General features: G+C 36.1%; 1 protein-coding gene across 1 annotated transcript; it reads right to left on the bottom strand.

Moving 5' to 3' along the window:
- Nucleotides 1–6,327: 6,327 nt before the first annotated feature.
- Nucleotides 6,328–10,950, bottom strand: LOC102805418 (EEF1A lysine methyltransferase 2-like). Its single transcript, XM_006815286.3, has 6 exons — nt 10,841–10,950; nt 8,779–8,844; nt 8,556–8,673; nt 7,526–7,630; nt 7,107–7,341; nt 6,328–6,979 (listed from the first exon to the last, which is right to left on the bottom strand). The coding sequence occupies exons 1-6, from the start codon at nt 10,939–10,941 to the stop codon at nt 6,885–6,887; spliced, it is 720 nt and encodes a 239-aa protein (XP_006815349.2). The 5' UTR covers nt 10,942–10,950; the 3' UTR covers nt 6,328–6,884.
- Nucleotides 10,951–12,473: the final 1,523 nt, after the last annotated feature.

Raw genomic sequence — 12,473 nt, 5'->3', positions numbered from 1 at the left:
CGCACTTACTAAGCCCGTCTGGTGGCGCCCTACTATTTCATCAATAACCAAATATACTATTATCCTGTTCCCGAATTGGACATTTGTTTATTCAGAGTATTTTCCAATTCTACGCCAGGTCCTTAGTAATTTATGATTCCACGTATTTATTTGGCCGTTATTTGACAGACGTTAAATGCCATAATGCTAATTCGCGGAAATTTAAACACACTGATACTGATAATGAATTAAAAATTTGCCGAAAAAAACTAAATTTGTTATCCCATGGAAATAATTGAAATCAAAATATTTGACAATATATTAGGTTTTGCGTCGCAAGCACACGATTGAAATATCATATAAAATGGGCCTAATATACTAATGTTGTATTTATTTAATTGTAAGAACGAGTTTACACCCTGGAATGGCCACGATGTATCACGGATCTATAATATATATCATACATTTTTTATTTACTTAATTTTATTATTATGACGAACCCATAATGCACTGCCAATACTAAAATACTAGCCTACTATGGGTGGATCCAGACGTTGTTTGCATTGCTTGTTAATTTGCTCACCATCTATGACGACAAGGACCCCCTATCAATAATATAATAATAATATTTCGGTAATGGTGATGGAAGAATGTATTGCGCAGCGTCTATAAATACATGTAGTATAGCGATTTAGCCATTGCTTCAGCGTCTATAAATACATGTAGTATAGCGATTTAGCCATTGCTTCATTTGCAACAGAACAAATTTTAATAACGTCCGTTCATCTCCGTCACACATCGGTAAACGTGGAATTAATATCTGACGCGAATTAGCAGAATATGACCTCTTTTGTGATGCGTTATGACATCGTCTTAACCTGCTCTTGCTCAGAGCGTCACGGTGGCGGATCCAGCAAAATGTATTGGAGGGGGCCAAGCTACGCTTAAAATTACGGAGCGTAAACCGCAGAGAAGCTATGCGTAATCCAGATGATATGAATCGTCATCTATTTGGAGGGGGCCATCGCCCCCCTGCCCCCCCCCCCCCTCTGGATCCGCCACTGGCGCGTCAGCATAAGGCAGAACTGGGCGGTGTCATAAAGCCAGTAGCTCGGAGGAATCGGATCTATGGATCTATGAGGTCTGGTGACTTGCGAGCAAAAACGAGCGTGCGAGTGGGTGGATGATTGCAAGTGTGTGTGCGAACCACTAAACCGATTACACTGTGTTCACTCACTGTGTCAACAATTCTATAATAGATATGCATATCCAGGGGACTGTTATATTACCGGAAACTATATGTACAGTAGAATCTGATGTTATATTCTCTAGACTAGACTAGACTAGACTAGACTAGGCGATGCGTGCATACTATATCCATTGTGGGATTTCAATCGCGTTCATGAAAACATGGGGAAGATAGAATATCATTCAATTATGTGTGCCAGCCTTTAATTCATTTCCTTAGCTGTATGAGATAAAGCTAATGGATATAATAAGTACTTCACAAGATAATCTAAGATGTACTAACCTGAACAATTATTAGATGGTAGTGTGGACAATTTGGACGGATATTACATCTGTGTAAACTACACAATTCATCAGAATGTGGTTTATTTCAGAATAACACTATAATTAGTCTCATTTTCAATCAAAGATTATTACATTTAAATAGCATGTATGTCACCACTCTGACACGTTTGCATTGTAATTATGCATTGATTATAAAATTCAGTCTATTGTCAGTCACCAAAAGTCGAACCCTGTATGGGCAGATAGAGTATCAACTGTACCATATTCATAATATTAAAACAACTGATTAAATTGAAAGTCAACTGTATAATTTGTTCATTGTACAAACAAAACAGGTGGGTGTGTGCGAATATGAAATAAGTATAGACAACACCACAGGGTGGTTGGGTGTTGTAAAGGTGTGGCAAATATCGTTGACATAAAATTTGACTCCGATAATCAGAACAGCCATATCAAACAAGGACTGATAGTGCAAGACTGTAAATGCTGAGAGTTGGCTATTCCATAGATGTCTTTAAAGTACCCTGATAGACCCTTTAAACGCAGGTTCTCGCAGTAGAAGTTGCAACATAAAAAAAGATTCTTATTTTAAGAGGTTCAGAAAGTAAGACTTTAGGAGAGGAAAACTGACATCGCAGTGACTCGGCTTAGCACTTCAATAAAAAAAGTAAATTAAGTTAACTTGTTTCAGACTTGATTCAAGACGTCCAGATAGGATTTGGATATCACTGAAGCCTTGAAGATAAGTCTTCACCAAAATACCATACAGAGATTATGCCGTGCCACAACAAGCCATGGATTTATATGAGAGTTCTTTAAAGAAGGCCAGCACATCCATCAAAAAGACCAGGACTGTTGTTGTCTGGGAGCCTTGATTAAGTTAGATTGGACTTCAACATCCCATTGAATAACCAGTTTGTGACTTTAGATGTTGTTCATCTATGTTCTCCAAAATCAGGGCATCCAACACGTGAGCTTGGTTATACAGGAACATCAAAGCAAGTACTTGTCTTTTTGTTGGCAGTTGGCAAATAAATAGTTTCATGGTCATAGATTGAACAGGTGGTTTGCCAGTGGTGGACTTATCTGCCACTCCATGACTGGATCAGTGCATCCGACATTGAATCTTTGTAAAAGTTATAAATGAAGAGCTGCACAAGACGCTAGTATTATGAACCAACATGGAGGTGTGTGTTAAGGTTAGTTTTTTAGGCAAAACATAGGGTTCAACTTCTTGCTCAGAATGACTACGATGTAGTTTGTTCCAGATTTAATTATTACAAGTGCTCCTAAAACACAGATTTAGTACTGTGCCACGACTTCCCCCGTGGTGCTACAGCAAAGCTTATCTAATATAACACTTGCACATTATCTGGTCGAGACGAGGAGCTTCTGTTCTATCAGAGGTTGTGCTTTACTAGAAGTATTGCATAAATATTTCGCAAAAGAGACCCTCAGATTGATTACATTAATACTAAAATATTTACCAAATTTTTGTGAATGACAATGCCCGTCTCTGGTTGAAGGATACAAAAAAGAGCAAGAATGAAAAAGCAAATCTTTTCATCAAAACAAAAGCAAATCGTCATTCATATGAAACAAAACTGGTCAAGTATGTCAGAGAAATGAGTGCTGACAAACATTCTGTGACCCCGGTCCCCCCACTCCCTATATTTAGGGGGGGGCCTATGCTTGTTCCCTCATTTTTTTTGACCCCCCTATCTAGGGAAAAGAAGAAAATTTAACCCCCCCCCTTTCACGGGCTTTTCCGATGAATTTCACCCCCTATCTAGGGAACTTTTCAGTCTAGAACTCCTTTCACGATCACGATCAACTCCCAACCTCCCATCATGCTCAGATGCGAATCGGGGTGTCCTGCACGTTTAACAAGGAGTTCGGGCTGTCCGCGACTTTTAAGAATCTTGACCCCGACCCCGCCCCGAACCAGATTCAAGAGCTTTGGGAATAAACCCCCCTTTTTTGTATATCTCGGGAAGTGTTTTGAAATACACCCCCTATTTTGAGAATCTCGGGAAAACAAGCAAAAAATACCCCCTTTTCTACGATTTTCTCGGGAAAATGTTCCCGAGACAGATCGTCAAAAAGTACCCCCTTTCCCGAGAAAATGGGAACGCGCATGCGGCCCCCTATGGATCCTGAGTGGGGGGGGGGGGCCGGGTCTGTGACAAACAATTCAGTCATTTACAAAAAAATTACCAGGGTGTTAATTTGATATTGATTTAAATTTTGCATAACTCGATCATGTTCCTAATTCGAAAATACACCACCTCTATATTGCTATTAATTCAATTGAAACTTATTGGCTGGCAGGCGATCAGGACGTGAAAGTAAAGACATTTGGTGTCCTACAGACAGAATCCTGCATTAGGAAGATGACTGATAGATGTACCTGACTGAAAAAACAGTGAGTTAACAAATGCCCTGAACTGGTGAATATGGAGATTGGGACAATTGTTACTGCATGTCACTTGCACTAGTATGTTAAACCATTGGCTAATTCGTCAAAAACGACACTACATGTGGGTGTGCCCCGTAGGTAATGCCAGTATATGCCAGAACTATAACCCATAGGCAAGCCCTTTATATTTTATTAGTGGTGAACGCAAGTTATTTTATGTGAAACAAGAAGTCCCTGACATTTGCTACAGGAGGACAGTCAATCGCCATCACACCAATCGCCCCCAGCATACCATATATAACTTAAGGATAGATTTCGTTTGGAATCTGATGATGACGATGTTTGACACTTGGCTAGAAGTCTCCCTATGTTGTAAATTGCTTCATAGCCTCTAGGCGTGTAACTGGATCAGTGTTGGACTTATGAGGAGCTCCCAAAGATATTGTGTCAGTATTGCCAGGTAGATGTATTGCTTTGCTTCCAGAAGTGAAAACCTCACTGGCCAATTTGAATATTAACCACTAGAATAGAGTTTGTCTGTCTGTGGCAGGGTGATAAGCTGTTCGCCAGGCACAAGGCTCATTGTTTGAGTATAGGCACTTGAAATGTTACTAAAGCTGCACTGCACAAGCTTATAACTCCTTTCTCACTGCACCAGGCCAAGCTCCTACACCAGCTGGCTTAGTGCTTGCTTAGTTCTCAGGGATCACCCCAACCCCAAACCCAATTGTTTGCAATTCAATCTACTACCACTCAGTTGTTTAACTTTCCTGTTCTGAATATCACACGGTAAGAGAACTAGAACACTCCTAATTGAGGGTTCACATCTCCAGTATGTTTATGTGATGTCTCACCTCCAATCTATGTTTGAGGCATCCATAACCAGGGTTGCAAATGGAGTTGGTGCTTAAGGGTTACTAGGCTTTACAGGATCCATGCTGTATGCGACCAAAGTATTGATCATGACCATCTATGTTGTGTTTGTAGTACCAGCGCCGGACTGGATGACTATTCCCTACACTGAAAAAGTCATTCCTAAAAAGTTCTCAACATCATTGTTCTGGAGCGTACCTAGCAAACCAGATCTCTGACCTTGATACACCTTGCTAGGTACTAGGATTGCTGTATGTTGCAATCTACAACCATGAACACTATATTATGTCTACAGACTGGGAATGACTTTTGCCATTTACTATGAAACCCAAGAATATTGCAAGATTGTTTTGTGGACATAATAATACCATTCCTCGCTGATTTTCTAATAGCCAGTTGTCTAGATGTAGGTTTATGTTCAACGACTGGATATGTTGGCATGCTACTGGTACTCCCAATATTTAGAGGCAATGTTCAACCTAAAGAAGCAACCACTGAGCTAGTATTCTCAATCATTGAAGTCCTAGGAACAGTAAATTTTTGGGCTGAGTTGTGTAGATATAAATCTTGTTGATCCATCAACACTAGCAAACAGCCCAAGTCAGTTGAAGTTTCCATTCTGAAATGATCTGTGGGATGTACTAAGTCAGTTGAATTAGGTCTATTATAGGCGGAATACCCCCCTCCACTTCTGTTTCGGTTGACCATAATAATATGTGAATGTAGAGCAAACAGGTTGTCTTTCACTATGGTGATAGTCTCCCTAGCCAGCAAGTCTCTAACCCCCTGTACAAATATTTTGCTTCTAGGAGGTATACGTTGATGATGGTTCAATCATCAATGATAATTGGCTTGAAAACTGTATCTGTAGCTGTTTGACTACTGACAGAGACATTTTGTCCATAGTAATGGATGTCCAGTTGTTGTAAAAAGCCATAAACACCCAGTGGAGCTGAGGTACTTCATAATGGGTCGTTCATGCCCCCAGAAAGATTGCCTAACCGATCTTCAAAAGTGCTTGGATGTTGCGTCATCAATCAGCACAACACTAGAACCTCACCTGTGACCTCACATATACAATCATTTCAAATTTCATAACAAAACAAATACCTGTGTATATATAAATAATACAGCATTTGTTAAAACGAACCACCAGTGCAAGGACCCATTATGTTAGGTGTATGTACCAAGATTGAACAAAATCAATAATCAATCAATACATGTCCGAAATCCAGTTTCTAAAATACAGAAATGTTTGATTTTGCTTATTTTTTAGCACAAAAATGGCTGACATTCAGCTATCTTGAATCAGTTCATGATATGAATGTACATATATATGTATCCCATGATGTATGATGTACATGTTAAGTTTGAATGTGATGTGCCCAGGCATGTTCTAGATGCAGGTAGAGAAACACAAGCACACACATAGACGAACACACAATGCCCTGTTAAAAATACAAAACACTAACAGTACATCAGCAATACATAACATTAGTAAACAAAAATATACACAAAATTAATTACTTCACTTATTTAAAATATATTTGCTTACAGAACAACTCCTATAAAAAGTCACAGTGCCATGTGTGAATACAGAACAAATGTAATCATGGATATTTTGAGCGTATTTTTCATAAAATTCACATACATGTGGTAGGTAGATAAAGATCAACTAATGAATATTCATGATCCAACTTAGAAAAAATGTGTCTTCACCCTGAGTTACAACTGAAACATATTTAGTACATAGTAGACAATATATGGTAATCATTGTCTAAAATCTTTGTTTAAAATAAATATTCACCAATAGCATATGATTATCTGAGAACCATAATGATTACAAAATATCATAGTGTATCAACAAAGCCATGTAATGGAGCATTTCGATTTGCTGAGAAACAGCTGGTAGCAATTGTTGTTTGCTGAATTCATCATCATTGCATGAAGCAAAAACTGATGCAATAACTGGAGGATGTGTTCCACAATCCATCTCCATCTTCTCAGAGATAAAACAACGTTGTATGTGATGTTGTTAAACAAATTAGTGTTCTTCTTTTCACTCTACAGATGGATGAGGTCATCTGCTTCTGAATATAACAGTAACATTTGCACTTCCAGCTCCACCTCCAAAAGAGAATGTTGGGACAGACAATTCTTCAACGACATCAAAATCTGAGAAGACATATTAATTAAGAAATGTAAAGAGCAAAAATGTTGTGATATTCTGAAAATCTAAAAACAGAAAATTTGATTTCATTACATTTTCAAACTCATCATATCTATTACAAATCGCGCTTACCTTTTTGTAAATGTTCTATGAGTTGTTTAGATGTCCAGTTACAGCTGGTTAAAAGAAATAGTCCTCCAGCCACCAAGACTTCATTTATATGCTTTAAATAAATATTTCTTTTCTCTTCTGGGCAATCAGGATGCAAACTAACAGCATCGTAAGTGCCTTTGTCATGGCAAATTTTAAAACTCTTTGGTTGGAGACATTCACGGTAGTCATTACTGCTCAAATCTGTAGTTGCAAACTGTAATAGCAAGAATGAATTCTTAGTTGTATAAGCCCCTAAATATCCTCTTCACCACCAAACAATAACACATTCATCATGGTTATCACTGATCAAATCTGTAGTAGTAAACAGTAATAAGACTGGACACAATTTATGTAGTAATCCCAAGGCACTATAATAATTACAATTGATGGACTTTTACCATAATGTTTGTTGACAGTTTCTCAGAGTCAGCAATATCTTCGGCCAGCCTTATTGCAGATGCAGAGTAATCCACTCCTACCAGAGACGTATACCCAAGTTTAGCCTGCAGCAAAAACAACAGTATTATATATTTTTTGAATGTTCATGAAGTGCAAAACACAATCTGTTATATATGTCTGATAATCCATCCATTTTTTTCTCTGTAAATATGTCAATTGTTTTTGATGCATATTTTAGAATCAATTGAAGGTCTTTAATCCTAGTCTAACACATAAATTTAAATACTGTCAGTATTATTCAAAATATCTTGCAACCCCTGTCCTGACCATTTTATTTAGCACTCGCCCAAAAAGGGCAGACTATGAAAAGAATACAGAAATAATGACTTTTAATTTGAATATTATGTTTACTACACACGAGAATTGTATATTTATTCAGAACCTTAGAGGTTCAAATGAAATGCTACAAGTAATAATTAAAATTTCATGGTATTATAAAAAACCCTCTGGCTCAGATAGGAGAGAAACTCATCAGAAACTTGTCCTCAAGGAACATTTATTTCCAAATTCATAAATTTATAATAACAAGTCTTGATTCAATGTCTAATCCATTAATATGTGTGACCTTAATTCATGACTATTGAATGATGCTTACAGTATAATGCTTACATTTGTACTTTCAATGACTTTAACCAATATATTCATGTTTCAATAAATTCTAGATCACTAACTTATCCTGTCTATCAGTTTGGAGCTGCACCTATTTCAGATTCCATGTAAGTGGCAATGTCATCATTTCAAACACACTCAATTTTCCTGAAGTATGAAGTAATTTCTGGTATTTCAAAGCAAAGACTTGATTAACAGACTTCTGCCTTTTAATCAAATCAAGTTATCAGTGATGTTTAATTAAACAGCCAGAGTTATCTTTTCTGACTGGTACATTCACACTCACATTTCACTACACAGTGGTGAAAACAGTACATAAGTGAAATGATGAATATTGCTGTTACTGTCGTTTAAACTTACCAGCTCAATTAGAAACACCCCATTACCACATCCAACATCAAGAATGCTATCTTCCTTCTCAACCAATGGACTATCCTTCATCCATTTAATCACCCTGTTCATTGCACTATGACCAAACCTGGAGTAACAAGAAACATGTTTTACATCTTCTATCAGGGTAATAACTGTAATGCACTGATGGTTAATTGAACAAGAGAAAATACACACTGATTGATGTACATACCATACTTCACCCTTATCACCACTCTCTTTGAAGTTAGACAACTCTTGTTCATAGACATTGTCCCAGCTGTAAAACACCAGAGATTATTGGATAACTAGAAATTTATTGGTCCAATGTAACGTCCAATTCAAATCACTGAACTTTCACAATTTAGCTCAAGTTCCAGGACACTCCACCCTCAAATCAAAGATGACAGCGGACAAAACACAAAGATAACTGACGGCCATGTAGGATCAAATTCACCACTGACTTTCCAACTATTAACATTTGATACGAGACACAGATTCATTTCAAGAAAGTTATCAGGTTTTCAAAAAAAAATTGTCTGTAAAGAATAGATACTGGAATAACATGGTTACAGAAATTATTACTATTACACTATCTGCCAGTAAAATTACGTATAGAAACATTACATGCAACACCAGGTTTCATGAAGGCATGAATTAGTTAAATTTATATAAAGTTTATAAATGTTTGTAAATTTCAAATAGTGATTAAAATGAACTTAACCAATCACAAATGAATACCACCAGTCTAGAACTTAATTGTAGTCAGTTAACCTTTAACCTCTTCTTTGACACTGACTCACTATTGCAATTTAACTTTCTGTGGCAAATGATAATGAAATTATTTGTACTTGCATTCTTTTAAAATTATTTAAGCAAACGAAACATTCATTTCAAGCATTTAGACAAATTTGATGTAATTTATATTTTGCGTTCATGACTGTAAATTGACTTAATGATTGAAAGACTCTGCAAAGACTCATGGATAATGGGTATTATTAAATGGTATGGCTTCTACAGCCAATGAAACATGGTGTATGATGCGACAGCAATGATTTTTTATTTCCCCAATGTTGTTTACTTCTTGTTTATTTATACAGTGACGTGAACGATGAAATAAATACATTTCAAATAATAATCCTATACTTAGAATTAGAACTATTCAGGAAAGACTGAGGAAAAACATAAAATCAGATTTCAGGTATGGAATCAAAGACACACTGAGGGAATGATACACGTGTGATCACAGAGATTACACAATCTGCAATTAACTATGAGTAAGAAAGTGATATTGACAACATCACTGAGGATGAATACACACCTCTATAAAGTACATCCCAGTCCAGGGGTGTGCAGAACGTGACTCAATCAATTGACATATACGTTCCGACCAGAAACCAATTGGTTTTGCGGCATACTGCACAAAATTTTGCCAATCCAGTTGTCTCAATTGAATTTGAATGAAGCATTCGATAAATGTGTTTTTATAAAATTATAGAATCTGATTGGCTTTGCTGTGGAACACTGCACGAATTATTATAGCCAATCCAGTTGTCTTAATTAGATTTCAGTGAAATGTTCAGTAAATATCTTTAAATTACTGGTAGTTATAAAATATGTAAATGGATTTTCTGAAAGCACTGCAGGTAGAAACTTCTCATTTCAGTTTGAATTGTAAAATTTATGAATATTTTGAAAAATCTAGGGAATTGGTTACCATGGGTTTCATAATACATGAATTTGTTTTTATTTTAAATATACATGTGTATTTATAAAAGACTTTGATAGAAAGATCTACAATGCTTTCATTGGCTATAAAAAGAAAACTTCAATTTATTTATTTATTTAATCACTTAACATGATGAAAGATAATGGATACAAACAAAAATGAAAAGTGACATGCGATATGATAAAGCCAAAAAAGTAATAAAATAAAAACACATCCAATTAGTAGTTGGAATTGCCAAGCCAGTTATGAAAGGTCTAATTGTGAACAAATGTTATTTTGTGGAATGTATCACGACAGCGTGTCTTGTATATATATATATATATATAATTATTACGGTCATGAACGCAAAAGTAAGAGTTAAGACGTTTCATTATACCGCCACCCTTTACCCTAATTCAAATTCTAGCCCCCAATTCAATTGTATGTATATGTTCTAGATAACTACAAGTGGGCAATGGAGGTTCGGAGTGGGTTTAGGATTGGAAGTGGGATGCAATAAAAAGTATTTCCTATGTGATAAATTATCGCTCCATTGTTGAACACTTACTAGTCTTTTTTTCCAAGATCTGAAGGTTCAAACTCAGCGTCGGAACTCAAAGAATCATTTTCGTCTTCCATTATATCAGCAGACACCAAGGGCGCCGCCATCTTGAAAACGTTGTTGACTATACTTGTCACACGAGGGCGCTCGAATATAAACTGATTGGTGCTGTTGCAGGTTTTCATGATGAGACCTCTATTCTTTTTAGTGGTCTGAAGTTTGTTCTAATAGCTGTCACATTTGGCATACTCTTCGTCATTTCGAGGTCATTATTTTGAATTTGACTCATATCGTATAATTTATAACATACTATCCGACTAAAGAACAATACGATTCCAATTATACGACTGGATTATTAATTTCCCACACCTTTGCACGAAGGTCACGCGGGAGCGTTCCTTCCTTGGCGGTTATGCGTGCATTTCAGTAATGAACATGTTCAGTTAACATATAGTGTAATGTAAACTAACCATGTACGTTTCTGAAATAAACATATAATCAATAAAAATAACAAGGACAACTTCACGCACACACGACCCTTGTATACACAGTTACTGTTCTTTTCACTTCTCTATAAAAAGAAAATACATAGTTACCATGTATTCTTATTTCACTTCTCTATAGATTATGACAATTTTGTCCCCAGGTTACTCTTCTTGAACCTGGTCTGAAGCTCGGTACTTGTATGGCGAGAGACGGGGTTAAACAATTCACACGACAAAATAGAAAATAATAAAAGTGAGACAACATGCTTGGTCTGAATCTAGTCATCTTGTTGAAGCAATATCTTATACTTGGCACTGAAATACTATAATTGGTGTCCGGAAACTAGAAAAACTTGTTTTAAAACATAATCGTTTATTATCTTCCGTCACATACATGTATGTTAATTTACCCCCAGAGAGATCTTATCTCCACTACCAAATATCATCACATGCTGTTTGTAATCTATAAATTAAATATAATTGTGTTGTAGGTCAGATTGGGGTGCTTATTACACGTAATTGTATCATACATATAATTTTGTTATCAGTAGATTATTATTGTCCATTGAATTTATGTATTACGTCATTCCAATTTCATCAATTTACGTAATGTGTACATAGACAGAAGTAAATGTACTCAAAACGCTCTTTATTCTTACATGCAAAACAACTTATAATATATACATGTACATTATATTTCATAAAAAACAATTCACATCAAACAAACACATCAAACAATTCATATGATATAAATAAACTTTTTTCATTTTTGCCAATCATACAAAACGAAACAAATATTCTTCCATTTTTTTTAAATGTGTTTTAGAAGTATACAAAATACATAAACTTTCTATATAGTAACCGATTACATGGCATTTTGTTATGAATGGAATGTACAGGCAATCAAAGACAATGAGTAACGTGAATATTAGCCAAACATTTCTACCCACCATGCCACAGAATTTACACAGACTAGTTAGTTTAAACATTCAGGTGTCAAATATTAAATCTGATTTGTGCAAATAAATACCTCGCAGCTCTATTTACGTGAAAACATGTTTGTTTTTTCTGAACAAGAGCGTCATTTTCCTTGCTGTTTATTTTGTCTATGCAGTCTATGCATATCGCGTCATAATATGTCCCAGTCTGTACCT

Source organism: Saccoglossus kowalevskii, chromosome 3 (assembly GCF_978046115.1).
Source record: "Saccoglossus kowalevskii chromosome 3, keSacKowa6.1, whole genome shotgun sequence".
In the NCBI taxonomy this organism is placed as follows: domain Eukaryota; kingdom Metazoa; phylum Hemichordata; class Enteropneusta; family Harrimaniidae; genus Saccoglossus; species Saccoglossus kowalevskii.
This window is presented reverse-complemented; position numbering and strand designations above follow the sequence as displayed.